This window comes from Narcine bancroftii, chromosome 7 (assembly GCF_036971445.1).
Source record: "Narcine bancroftii isolate sNarBan1 chromosome 7, sNarBan1.hap1, whole genome shotgun sequence".
In the NCBI taxonomy this organism is placed as follows: Eukaryota; Metazoa; Chordata; class Chondrichthyes; order Torpediniformes; family Narcinidae; genus Narcine; species Narcine bancroftii.
In genome coordinates this window covers 69,121,152-69,135,913 of record NC_091475.1, presented here as the reverse complement: position 1 = coordinate 69,135,913, position 14,762 = coordinate 69,121,152, and the positions used below count along the sequence as shown (strand labels likewise).

At 35.0% G+C, this 14,762-nt stretch overlaps 1 protein-coding gene across 15 annotated transcripts in view; it reads left to right on the top strand.

Moving 5' to 3' along the window:
* Positions 1-14,762, top strand: part of mycbp2 (MYC binding protein 2) — a 291,326-nt gene that overhangs the window by 47,498 nt on the left and 229,066 nt on the right. For 12 of the 15 annotated variants that reach the window (XM_069890303.1, XM_069890302.1, XM_069890298.1 and 9 more), the window contains exons 12-16: positions 377-584; positions 5,235-5,380; positions 6,178-6,282; positions 10,324-10,431; positions 14,498-14,617. In XM_069890303.1, the coding sequence (XP_069746404.1) occupies positions 377-584; positions 5,235-5,380; positions 6,178-6,282; positions 10,324-10,431; positions 14,498-14,617 (687 nt within the window). The remainder of the gene's footprint in view (positions 1-376; positions 585-5,234; positions 5,381-6,177; positions 6,283-10,323; positions 10,432-14,497; positions 14,618-14,762) is intronic. The other 3 variants (XM_069890291.1, XM_069890301.1, XM_069890299.1) reach the window with 3 other exon arrangements.

The window sequence follows — 14,762 nt, the reverse complement described above, 5'->3', positions numbered from 1 at the left end:
CAGGCAGCTCTGTGGAAGAGGAGCAGATGCAGCAACAGTTACATGTTTAGAAAGAATGTGCCTGAAAATAAAGAAAAAATGCTTTAAGGGTTATATATTCATGTAACTGAAGTTTGTTCAGTGCAAGTACTGTATAGTATTTTTATCATTTAAACTGTTTATTCTCAATGCAGGTACATTAGTTAAGCATTGTAAGCGTAAGTTTCAAGCAGCCAGTAAGTACATTTATCCAGCATCTACCAGCTGGTGGAACTTGGCATCTTTCACTAGGAGGCAAAGATATATAGCCAATACTTTGGGCCTGATTCTAATTTTAATTAGGATATGTAGATGTAAAAGTTACTGTAGCACAAATGCATTTGTGTTGGCTTTCAAGTAGGTTTTAATGTGGAAAATATGGCAACAGCGATGGATGAAGATTTGGAAGAGGAGCTGGATGAAAAGGATGAGAAATCCATAATGTGCTCTCCTGGAATGCACAAATGGAAGTTAGACCAGTGCATGGTCTGCACTGTGTGTGGGGACTGTACAGGCTATGGAGCCAGTTGTGTCAGCAGTGGACGGCCAGACAGAGTCCCTGGAGGGTGAGTTCGCAAACTGCTGTTGTTCAAAATTGAGCATCTATATGTTAAATGACAAAGAATGAGTAATTGAGCAAGATTCAAAGAACAAAAAGAAAAACTAAAAAGTAAAATATCAATAGAAATATGCAAGAAAATGTCTTTAGAGAAAAAAGTCTAATGTTGCATATTGTCTGGTAAATTTAATTATCCTCAGATTAATATGAAATTAGTTTTCTGTTCCCATCACTTTTTTTAAATGTAAAATCATTTTTAATCCACCTCCTTTTATAATGTTTCTCTGTGGGTGTTTTATTTTTTTTAAAATGTACTTGGGGTAATGGAATGGGGTCATCCCTGGGGAGCCCATTGACATGGTCAGTATTAGAATTTCTGGAACCCTTTTGTTTCTGCACTTCTGATTTTATTATCATGGCCTTGTATTTTGCAAGAAATAGTAAAGAGAATAAATAAATAGCTTGAATTTTTTTTCTGTAAAAATATACCTGCTTTTGCAAGATTTGTTCATTGTGTTATGGGCCCAGAGGACCCCAAATCCCAACAGCAATCGATCACCAAGGCAAATGGTTACTTAAGCAAAAAATGCTTTTAATTATCTATAAACATGAAAACAGAATCAAACTTTAACTTATTACTATCAACTTAACCCCCTTATAATTCTAACCGCATGTGTATGTAATGTGTGTGTAATTTCAGGAAAGTTCTTTGTCACAGTCCAATTTCACTTCTCATTCCTCCAAGTTCACCAGTATCAGGCACTTCTTATACTGTGCACAGAATTTAACATTTATAAAGTTCTTCAGGCTTTGGTGCTTGAAAGGTAAGGTTCTTGTTGATTTTCAGAGAGAGATTTGTTGCTCCTTGGACACAAACTGATTTCTTCCTATTAGCCACTTCAATGTCTTGCTGAAGACAGGGTTCTCTAGAAGATAACCTCTTGCTTTCAGGTCACCGCAGAGTTCCTTTTTGTTTCCCTTATTTCAAGTGAAACATTATACAGTCAGTCCTCTCTTCTTTTATGAACCACAAGGGCATTGAACAGGCTGAACTCACAACCCATCTTCAAAATGGGGTTTTTGCACAAGCTTGCCAGCTTGTCCTGTTCCAGTCCCAGCTGCTGCTGCTGAACTGTAGAGCTGAATTATTTCTCTCTCTCTCTCTCTCTCTCTCTCTCTCTCTCTCTCTCTCTCTCTCTCTCTCCCTCTCTCTCTCTTTCTGAGAAAACCACATGACCCTCTTAGAAGAGCAGACTGCATTCAAACAGACTGCCACACCGGACCTGATCTTCGGAGTCCATTCATCTGTTGATTTCCAAAACAATCATCCATTACTTCCCAGCATGTCCAATAAATACCTACTTGTGAAGTCTCTATAGACATTCTTCAAAGTTTTTGCAAAGGCACTCGGAGCCTGGACAGTCTGGTTTGAGCAGAGCTCTGGCATTTTAAATGAGGTCTGTATCTGTATGTGACTTAACTAAAAACCCCATAATCTATCTTCCAAAAACATATCTATACACACGTTTGTTAATCTTGTCTTCTCAGGTGGTCTTCAGTGCTTCGTTTCTTTTTGATAATGAAACTATTATACAGTCCAATTAGTCATATAACCTTCATGCCACCCAGTAATCCAATTACTGCAGCATGTAAGTTACAATGGCATAAGAAAATTTGTAGTTCAAATCAAAACAACAGTTTCCTGACCTCAGGATTTTTTTTCCTCAAGAAATATCTGTATAAGAATATCTTTGCATGTCCATGTGTGGAAAAAAATGACCTCTATCGTAAAATAATTTAGGTAAATAAGATTGAGGGGCTTTGATAGGATTGTCAGCCAGCACCTTTTTTCCTGGGGTGGTGATAACAAATGGGAGAGGACATCTATTTGAGCTGAATCAAAGAAAGTTGAGGAGAGATTTCAGAGGTAAGTTTTTGTTAGAGAATGTTGGGTGCCTGCAATGCATTGCCAAGGGTGGTGGTGGAGGCTGTTAAGACTCTTACATAGGCACATGGATGAAATAAAAGAGGGATTCAGATATGAGGTAGGAAAGGATTAGATTGTGGCGGAATAGGTTTGCATAGTTCAATACAACAACTTGAGCCAAAGAACCAGAACTTTGCTGCACTGGATGAACACAATGACTATTGCTGCGATGGTTCATTGGAAAAATTTCTTATCTGGGTGTTCCTTGCTGGATTAGCAATTTCCTGTTAGATGGGAATCTAAATGATCTTTCTTAAAGGACTCTACAATAAGATGCTTTCCTTAAGAGTAAATAACAAGGTTCAAAGCACTGAATCACTTCATATTTGATCTCTTTTTTAAAGCTTATGAGATTTGATTGGTTATGCTGTGGGAAATATCCTGTGTGCGTAATAGATGGGTGCTTGTGTAATTAGGAATGAAGTTCTTTGTCCTTTAGGTTGCCTGATATGCTTAAAAACAGTAAATCAGAATGGGAGCCTATAAGCAAAGTCAAATCTCAACTTGTTCTGACTTTAATGAAAGTATTACAACTGCATCATAATTGATTGATTGCTATTTCCTCTTCTTTCACTGCAAAATAAATTCTGAGTCCTAAACGGGCAACGAGTAGCAGATTGGTTGGCAAGTATCAGCCCAGAGGCACCAGAAATTTAATGAAGTTATCTTGGATAGACACAAGTGTTTTCTTATATTTGCTTCTGTGGTCATCTCATTAGATATTCTAGCAGAGGAAGAATGTAAAATTTCTCTCAGAATTTTGATAATCAGAAACAGCTACTTTTAAGTTATAAAAGGAATACTTTTTGATCATTTTGGAAGTAACTTGATATATTTAGAACATTGAAAATGGTTCCTCAAATTTACACTGAGATTTGTTTGGAGTTTATCCACAGCTGGAAATTCTTTAAAAAAAATTAATTCTTTTGGAGTGCAATTAAATATTGTCTGAACAGTCAGAAATAAATTTACCACATTGGTAGTTCACAGAAACAACAATTTTTCAAACCAAAAGTTCCTGTTGCTTTCAATCCCTTTTAATATGAAGGCTGATTAGAGATTTAACTGTGAAGAACTTGGTAATTGTATAATTTGTTCGATTATCATTGAATTATTTTAAATTTAGAAGGCTGTTAGTGCAGAAAATTATGATTTTTGTCATTTGTCTGGTCATCAAAATATACAATCTTGACTATTACCTCATGGGGTTTGTTAATGAAAGTGAAAGAATACTTGAAGATTTTAGGGCCATTCTCCAAACCAGCTTGCTGTAGTGAAAATTGAAGAGATAATGGCAGCAACTACATTTGTAAAGAATTAATCAGAAAATGTTTTTTTTATAACAAATGTTCATTAGCCCAAAAAAATTAGAATGAACTCACAATGCATTGAGATGCCAGACGTTGAAAGATTGGTTCAGGTTATCCACAATTGTACCCAAAGTTTCATGTATTTCCAATCACTATGCTCAGGTTCAGTTTCATGACAGCTGCATCCAGCAGGTGTTACAGCAAATCCAAGCAGTAGAACAAGATTAGGACTTTGAGTTTAAAATTAACAATGAAACCCTTGACATTTATTGTTAATGTGTGAAATGGATAGCAATTTGCAGTGTTCCCAGGTAAATAGTTATGGACATTAATCTGACACTGCCTATCTTGGTTGTTCTGCTCCTCCAAAAGTCTCCTCAAACCAGGACTTTCACAAAATACAAACATGTGCAATTGTAGTATTTACCAACTATTAATCACTAACAATGTCAATAACATTAGTACACATCCTTTCAAAGTTGTTTAAAAAAATAAATCATTTGGCCTTCAATTATTAACTTTTTATTTGTGGTTGGAAGTTTACAAAATAATATTTAAAAATAATACAATTTACCATCACAATAGGGAAGCTCAAACATATTGATTTTGATTGAAGTTCTATTCGGTTCAGAACATCTATTTTGGGAAAAATAACTTTGGGTCATACACCCAAAGTTAAGTTTCCATAAATAGAACTTCTGAAGTATGAGCATCTCAATTAAACAACTAACAAGCAAGCAATTATACTTTGATGGCTGTTAATATCAACCTTAGAAATAGATTTTTGTTTTTAAATTTCTTTGCTGTTCTGTTCAAAGTAGCAAGTGTTTCAGAATAAGATATATCTGAAGACATGAGACATTGGGCAGTCACCTGATAAATATGGCAACACTCCTAGATGATTTTTCACCTCTACGTTAATTAGAGTTGAACTTCAGTCAATAGTTGGAGTCCAATTTCAGTCAATGTTCTTATGAAGATAAACAAGTGACTCATGCAGGCATCTTGAATATAAATGCTCCATTTATTATTTGCATATCCACAATTATAATACTTTGATTAATGTCACTAAATTCTAATTGTACTAAATCCAATCAGTTGCATCAATTGTGATAGCATCGATGGGCTCCGGATTCATTGCTGCACGGTGCTCTCCAGGCTACAGACCGCCGCATTGTCCTTTTGCTGATTCATCTTCTGTTCATAAGAAATCTAGTGTGTTGCAACTTATAAAGACAATATTGTATCTATAGTGTTTTGAATATTCATGTTATAAATATTAATGGCCTTGGTATTTATGGACTTTGGTATATGCAAAGGAAATTTTCTTTTAATGGCTTGGTTTCATTGATTACTCCAGACTTTGTGGATGTGGATCTGGTGAGTCTGGATGCGCACTCTGTGGTTGTTGTAAAGCCTGTGCTCGTGAACTAGATGGCCAAGAGGCAAGGCAGCGAGGGATTCTAGATGCTGTTAAAGAGATGATCCCTTTAGATCTTCTTTTAGGTGAGTATTTTTGAACTGAGTTTTTGATTAGCATGATATCAATGAAAGGCCCAAAAAAAGCGTGGTATGAATTTCACCTGAAAGGAACTTCTTTAAAAAACAGAATTGGTTTGGACTGCAGTTTATTAGATTAATGTGAATGTTACAGGCACACCCCAAAAAAACCTCAAATTTGATGCTGCTTTTAGCAATGTGTCATGTTACGTAATCCAGCAAGATGCATTTAACGAAGAAAGAAATAGAGCACAAATAAAAGTCATTTGGCACACTGGATTTGTACAATTGCTAGATCTCAGCCTGCTCTACTTCTCTGTTTTTGTCCCCTGTTGTATCCAGTCATTTTATGAATGAACTAATTAGCATAAAAGTTATTTTGTGGCACCCTGTTGTATCCAGTCATTTTATGAAAGAACTAATTAGCATAAAAGTTATTTTGTGGCAAGACATGCCATGTATTATAGAGGTTGGTCATTAGTGCTTTAACAAATTTGTGAATATTACTCCAGAGAAAGTTCAGTTCTTGGCATATGTAAAAAAAAAAATGCTGCCTTTATAAAATTCAGTTTTTGGCCACTGTCAGCTGTCGCCAATAAGATGTTCTGCATTTGGGTTAAAAGATTAAAAAAAACTATAATCCATGTATAAAGTTAATTTTAGTTCAAACATTTTCACAAAATTACATCAGCGAATATTTTGTGTCTTTGCTACAAGCTTAAATGAAGCTGAGAATATTGAAGAGATGTTTGAATGGAATATCTTGGCATTGTTTTTATTTTTGTTGATTTTGATCTCTTCAGCGGGACCTGTCCCGCCTGGAGTTAACATAGAAGAACATATTCATCTGAGGCAAGAAGAAAAGAGACAGCGACTGAGTAGAAGACACAGGCTGGAAGAAGCAAGAGGTAGGTCTTCTACAAAGGCTTGCATAGTGGTTGGCATCTTTCTGAAGCTGTGTTTTCAGATATGAGTAAAGATGATATTTACATATTGTAATTAGTCTGTAGGCTGAACATGTTAATTTTCCTTAATTATGCACAGTATTAAAAGCTAAATTTTGAATGACATCCTGAATCAATTTTAATTGTAGGACTCCACCCTGTAGAGTTGTAGGTTTCTTGTTTGATTAAACCAACAGAATTAATTGCCCATTATTCTACCCATTTAAACTACCAGCAAATATCTACGGGCTTAATATATAGTACCTTATTGTTACTGAAGAAATTGAACTAAAAATACAGTAAAACCCCCGGCACCTGGAATTCAAGCAACCAGCAAAAAAAAGAAAATAAATTTTAAAAATTAAAATAAATAAGAATAAAATAAAATAATAGGTAAAAATTACATAAGTTTAAAATAGTTAAAGTAAATTCTCTGAAGTAATATATTCAGTCAGTGAAGTGCCTTGCTTGTGCTTTACTCGTAGCAGCTGTTTAAATAAAGTTGTGTGAAACAGCAATGGTGTCGCTCAGGTTGATGCCGCTCACCGTTGGAGTGACTCTTCTAAAGTGTTTCCTTATCCCTGCTTAGTAAGAGTCACCCTGGTCAGAGGCTTTATTTGTAAACTTGGGGGAAAGGGGGGTTAATTATCTTTAATGTTATTGTTAAATTTTCAGACGGCTGTGCAGAGGGGGAGGAACCTGCAGATGCAGCGATAGTTAAATGTTTTCATAGAATGTGACTGAAAATAAAGTAAAATACTTTGAGGTTTATATATTCATGCAAGTGAAGTTTGTTCAGTGTAAGTACAATATAATGTTTTGTCTTTTAAAATATTTATGCTTAATGCAGCTATATTAGTTAGGCATTGTAAGAGTAAGTCTCAAGCAACCAGAAATATCACTGATCCAGCATCTAACAATCCTCATAGGTGCCAATACCAGTGGTTTTTACTTTACTTGAATCAAGGATATCTTAAATTGAATTCATGGAATACTTTCAGTGCAATCAAGCTAAAAGTGCTTATAAAACAAAGTATGATGACATGTCAAAAGGGAATAGCCTAGAAATGACCATTAGGAGAGTGTTGCTTGCTGTCAAACACAAAGAGAACGGCAAACCATTATTTTACAGTTTCTGAGATGAGAAGTTTACCTCTTTCTGTTGCTATATGACATCGGGTCTGAGATTTCTGGAGCTCAACAATTGTGATGTTATTGAGCTTTCTTCAACAGTGTTTTCAAGCCTTATACCTCCCCATGTCCCTCAATTCCTCTGTCACCCACTCTGATAGACAAGAATGAGAGATACAAAGCATTGATATTACACATTCTGTTCAAATCTTTCAGCAATTCTGATATAGAAGTACATTACCATCCTTTATCATTCCTGGATTAAAATTTCGGAACTCTCTACATTATGCTGTGGGAGGTCCTCCACAAAAAATGCTTGCAGCACTTCAAGACAGTGGCTTGTCGTCATCTTTCCCAGGATAGTTTGGAATTTGCAATTATTGATGGCCTTGCCAGCAAGAGAGACATCCCACAAATGAACAAGAAAAGATGATTGTTTAGTTAATGGACTAAAGGGCAGATGGTTAACCAGAGACAAAAAAAAATGCCACCTTTAATAACAATTTTAAGCATATAAAAAGCACATTGTTAATAAATCTTAAAGAAATATAATTTCTTATTTTGAAATATAAGTGAACTGCAATACAAAAATGCAAAATAGTCCTTCAGGATAAAAAGCTGGTTCGTTATAGTTTGGTATCTCATTTAAAAAGTAGACTGCATGTGACAAATTAATGTTTTCAGGGAAATCTTGATGGGATTATTTCTTGCCAATTTTAGTAATTAGTTGAATGTCAATGGGGAAGGCTCCAAGCTAGATGACTACTGGAGGAGGGTTGAATTGCTGACAGCAATTCTTTTCTAAATGGTGCTTGATGAAATCCCAAAATTGCTGTCAGCTTTATAATGTATAAATATGCAAACACTATTAATTTCACTGTCATTGACCCAGAAAGACAGTGGCAATTAAAAGATCTTGTGCAATTGTAGTGCTAAAGGATTTTGAACAATGGAGGGAAAGAGAGGCAGGGGATGATACTTTAAAAGAAATATTTTCATTTCAAAGGAAGTCCCTTCATTTGGTATGCATATTCTCAGTTGCTTAGTTGAGTTAACATGTAACACAGCTGTTTGCCCACTTTGTTGCCTTCACTGAGAGCTGGAAAGTGTGTTATCTTCAGAGACTTCAATATTCCATGCATTAAATAATAGGATACATTTCAAATAGATACGGTTCCGAAGACATCTTTCAGTCACTTGCATTGCTTCATAAATAGTTATTTTTATCCAGGCAACTCAGCAGCAAGAGCTGAAAGATCATAAAAGCCTCAAAATAGTTTTGAGTATTTAAATTGTAGAGGAAAAAAAAACAATTAATTTGTTTTTGATCTTGACACACATAAATATTAGATGGTTCTATTAGATATTCCTGGTTCTGTTAAAGTAGTGGTAAGGAATCTTACAAATCTGCCTGAATTTCTGAAAAAGATCGAGGATGCTCAACTTTTACATTACATTCAAAGAACAGCATCTCAACATCAGAGGCACATAATGTTACGCTGAGTAGAACAGTAAATGTTACTGAATTACATTCATTTTCCCATACGCTTCTTCATGATTACTTCTGTAAATTGCTGAGTACAAAAATTTTCACCATTTGACATCTATTGACTTGGGCAGACGGAAAATCAGATCGCTTTTGATTTTTGACAAAAAAGAGTTAAATGTATGATTTTTTTTTCTCTTGAATCTAAACTCTTTATACAAAGTGTACTTGAATAGGGTTAATTAATTTTCTTTGAAATTAAGATGCAATGGCATTGCTAATCTCTAATTACTATGTGATTTGGCCAAATGGAGCACAATTCTGCACTGTTCTGGCTCAAGCTAAACATTCTTTTCCTCTACAATTTAAATGCTCACAGGAATTTACGAAACAGTATATTAGTATTGTCATTAGGCTTCTTTAAAAATGTATTCAGACAATGATATGAAACTGAACTTTAATTGAAGCATAGCTTTATTGAATGTGGTGCTTTTAAAATCATTTCAAGGTTGTTCTCACCAAACGTGACAGGAAACCTCTGATACTTTGATATGTATTCTTGAAGTTGAGAAAGCAAAATTAAAAAAAAACCCATAGAACATTACAGCACAGTACAGACTCTTCAGATCAAAATGTTAATGTTTTCCATAATAATTTAATTTTTCCCCATCCTCACACCATAACCACCTAATTTTATTATATCCTTGTGCCTAAAGGTATTATGGAATGTCCCTATTGTACCAGCCTCCACCTGCACCTACCACTGAGTAACAAAAAAATACCTCCTATGGTATTTGCTACTGTCACCTCAGGGAAAAGGTGCTACCTGTCCACCATATCTCAGCCCCTCATAATTTTGTATATTTGGTGGAAAATTATATTTTCTGTTCTCCCATGAAACTTTGAAAATAAAAATTCAAACGTGACAGGAAACCTCTGATACTTTGATATGTATTCTTGAAGTTTTTTAAATACATCTGCAACAAAATATGGAATCTTTTTACATTTATCAAGATATATGAAACTAAATTCTCAATGTGGTATGTTTTTTTTAAATAGATATTTTAAGTATTTTTTTTAACATGAAAATAATTCCAAATTGCCACTTTATAAAGCCAATTTGAACAGTGTACAAGATTGAATTGAGTCCTGATGCTGTCACTAAACAACATAGCAGAATTTGCTTGAAATTTATTGTTAATTTATACTCTTATCAAATTACAGTTCATAGGCATTTTAGTTTCCTATTTCATAACTTTTGTGTATCATTTAATTCATGTCTCATATCGTGTGGTTGCCATTTCCCTTTTATATTATCGACAAACAATATATTTTTTGTTATTTCATTTGTGAGATTTCCTATGCATGTGCAAGTTATTTCTCCTCAGGCCCCATTGTATTTCCTGGTCCCATTTATTTGAATCATCGAGAACAGGCCATAGCCAGACTAAGATCCCTTCCAGCAAAGCTAAAGCATAAACGGGACAAGCATAAAGGTACTTAGTCACCCTTCCTTACTGGCTGGAAGACTACCATCAATCTTGCCAGTCATATTCTTCTGTCAGCTGAATCTTTGTCTAAAGTGGACAACTGTACAAAACTGATTCTGGTTTTGATGTCTTAATGTTGATCAACCCAAAAAGAAAGTTATGTTTTTGGTTTAAGATCGGTGAGATGGAATGGGGACATGGTTTTATTTTGTTCAAGAAAGATTTTGTACTTCATTGTTTTGTTCTCAAATTATGCAATTCTATTTTGAATAGAGATGGTTTGGCAGAGAAGGAGAATAAATTATGTGCTAAAATGTTACTCAACTTACAGGTTGCTGTACATTGTATAACATGCATTGTATTTGTGCTTTCTATTTTCTCTTGAAATAAAACTTCCCTGCTGATTTGAGATGAAGTTGCAATGAACTCTTTCCAGTCAAATTGTCTTGATTGAAAGTGATTAGTTTCTATAATTTTTAACACTTATTTAATGCATTGTCTATTTGCAGTATTTGTATTTTAGGGGTTCCATTGTCTATTGACTGACATGATTTAATCATTATTGACTGGAATCTATTTGATTTGATTCTATTTGGAGTCATTAAATTTCATATTGGTCTGTGCATAAAACAAGCCATTCAATCTAACTAATGGTAAAAATAGAGAAACACTTTAGATACACTTCATGATTACTTCTGTAAATTGCTGTGTACAAAAATTTTCACCATTTGACATCTATTGACTTGGGCAGATGGAAAATCAGATCGCTTTTGATTTTTGACAAAAAAGAGTTAAATGTATGATTTTTTTTTCTCTTGAACCTAAACTCTTTATACAAAGTGTACTTGAATAGGGTTAATTAATTTTCTTTGAAATTAAGATGCAATGGCATTGCTAATCTCTAATTACTATGTGATTTGGCCAAATGGAGCACAATTCTGCACTGTTCTGGCTCAAGCTAAACATTCTTTTCCTCTACAATTTAAATGCTCACAGGAATTTACGAAACAATATATTAGTATTGTCATTAGGCTTCTTTAAAAATGTATTCAGACAATGATATGAAACTAAACTTTAATTGAAGCATAGCTTTATTGAATGTGGTGCTTTTAAAATCATTTCAAGGTTGTTCTCACCAAACATGACAGGAAACCTCTGATACTTTGATATGTATTCTTTCAGAAAGATCTTAACTGAGCTGTGTAATTGCTCTTGCGGTTACTGTTGAGTATTTTTGCTCTTAATATTTTGTAAACATAGTGGCAGCATCTTTTTAGATTTTACTATTTTTTATTTTTATTGAACAATTGTGTGATTGTGTACAAGGATTAATCATAAAGCCATTGCACACTTTTTATCGGGTTCTATTATTTGCAAGCAGGGAATGCTAAAACTGCACATCAATAGGATTGATTCCTTATGACTTCATTTTGTACTTCTACTGAACTTGTTACTTCAGTGAAAATGCTCTTCGTTACATAAATCCCAGCAAAAAACAGACTATTTTTTTCTTATAAATATTGAACATTAGAACTGGAATTTTTGGTTCCTGTTTTTCTTTCAGGTTTGTCAATGAGTCTTTCATTTCCTTTTTGTCAAATATAGACCAGTACTTAATCCCATGTCAGAATGTGTTTACAATTCTTATTTTTAGGTGAAAATTAGTTTGTTCAAAATCATGTAAAGTTCAATCACATTCAAACATACTTCAATAAAAATGTTTCCTTCTTGACCAAGTCTTTCATTTTATTTGCATCTTCAGTCAAGAGTACTTTTATTAAATTAATGCAGCCTTCCATTTATGGTCATGCAGCTTAATGAATTGACCAAGACCATTAGGTGCAAAGTTTAATCAAGGAAAGTGCGTAAAATGCAGAAGTAAATGAAATCCACTTTCAGGAGCAGGGTATACTGCATTGTAAATCATTTGTCTCAATGTTTTAGCTATATGCCAAATCTATGTGTCACCTGTTTGCTTTATCACTGGCACATTTATTTGAACTGGAAGCCATTTAATCTGAATCTCTGGTTGAAGACACAGTTTGAACATTTAGTCTGGGGAAAAGCCATGAGAGCCAAAAAATGGTGTTCCTGGCTTTTTGTTTGATATTACATTCTATGCAATTCTAATGGCTTTGTCAATCTGAGTATCAGCAAATGGAATGATTCAAATGAAGGGAATGGGCACTTTGTGAGCCAATCCAATCTGCCTGAAATAGGTACAACTTTTCTGGATTCTTCACCATGGGTTTCTGTTATCAGTCAGATACCTGACAGACTCAAGCAAATTGGATTGGAAAGCTCAAATGACCCATAAATATCTTGGTATATTTTGTACAAATGTATGTGAATACAAGTGGCAGCTGCACCCAGAAAGGTTCATTTAGCCTTTCAGTTGTCGTCCAAAGGGAACATTATTCAAAAAGATTTTCATAGATAGAACTATCTATCTATAGACCTCAACTGCACATCATAACACCCTGTTCCCGGGAAGGATTCCATTTCCTGCATGTCCTGCATTATCCAAACTGCCCTGGCCAGGAGGGCCACCCCTACATCCAAAAAGGACTGGATTCCTCATGTCTGCACCTACCATGCCACCTACTTCATGATCCGACCACCAGACACATCTCCTCTCCGGCTTTTGTAAGGACCACCTCCTCCATAACTCACCTCCTTCCTCGTCACCATTCCAGGCTCCAAAAAGTCCTTCCAAGTGAATCTTACTAGTAAATCTGCAAGGGTCATCTATTACATCTGGTGCACCTTTTGTGATCTCTGCATCAGAGAGGGACTGGATGCACACTGGGAGATTGCTTCATTCTTTAATAAATTTACAGTGTTAAATCATGAAGTACCCTCTTGTATCTAAACTATTTCTCTAATTTTTCCATTAGTCAGATTAAATGGCTTATTTTGTGCATAAACCAAAATGAAATTTAATGTCTCCAAATAAAATCTTTAAAGATAAATAGAATAGATTCTGGTCGATAGTGAGAGAGTGAATCTTCAAGTCAGCCAGCCAATAGAAAACATATTTCCCTAAAATACACATACTGCAAATAGATGATGCATTAAATAGGTGGTAAAAAATTAGTAGCTTTGTTCGCCTTAATAGCTTGGATCTCCACTTCACTTCCTTGCCTCATTCTGATGCAGAAATGTCTGTCTGTGGTCACGTGCACTGCCAGCCTGAGACCACGAAAACATTGGAGAAACAATACTTTGTATTTATCTGGACAACCCCCCCTTCCCCCCCCCCCCCACCCCCCCTCCAACCAGATAGCATTAACATTGACTTTTCCGGTTTCCGTCAGCACCCAATTTCTGCATTCACAGAGCCACCCCCTTCCCCAATTAATTCTCACCTTTCCTCTCCTGTCCTCCTATCCAATGATCCTGTCCAATTTTCCTATCCTGTCTAATTATCACCTTTTGTCTGTTGGCCTCTGTCAGCCCTCTGCTGCTGCTTCCTTTCTCCCCTAGCCTTTTTTATTCAGTGGTCTGTTTGCTTTTTTTTTCTTCGCAGGCTCAGGCTCAAGGTTGGTTGTATCTTTTTTTTTACCTCCTGTAGACACTTCGAGACCTACTGAGTTCCTCCATTATTTTTGTGTTTTTACTACTTTTCATCAGTTACAAAGGACATTTTTGTTCCATTTTAGCGATTATGGAATTATGTCATGTAATGATTTGTAAATTTTAATATAATTACATTCACACAATCGTGTTTATCCTTTGCTTCACTACTCTTTAAAAAAAAAAGGTAAAGATAGTTGTAAGAAAATTGAATAGATTTAAATGTTGTAGATTTTCCTACTCTGTTGCGGGCAATATATCATCACTCTCTTCAAATGATCAAAAAGAGTGCATTCATAAATGAAAAATACTGGGAAAGTACAAAGGAGACCATTTTAATATTTCCAAAAAGTGTGTTTTGGCTTTGCGTTGAAACCCAAGTTTCTATGGGTTATGACTGAGAATCTTGTAGAACTATCAGGCTCAATTGTTGCTATTAGTTTCTCTCTGTGTTTTGATGTTGCCAATCATTGTGAAGTTGAACATTCATTTTCAGATGTTAATGGAGAAAGGGGAGACAAAGACACCAGCAAGATTACAACATACCCTCCAGGTGCTGTATGTCTTGATTATGAGCTCCAGGCCATCCAGATTAGCTGTGGATTCCACCACTCAGGTATGCATGCTTTGTTATGATCAGAATAAATAGAAGGAAAAGGAGAACTAATTCCTATGTTATGTCATTCTCCAGAAATTAATTTTGCTTCAGTTTCAGTAAATTAATTTGTTGAAGGAATGTGTGGGACTGGAAGTTCTTTTTG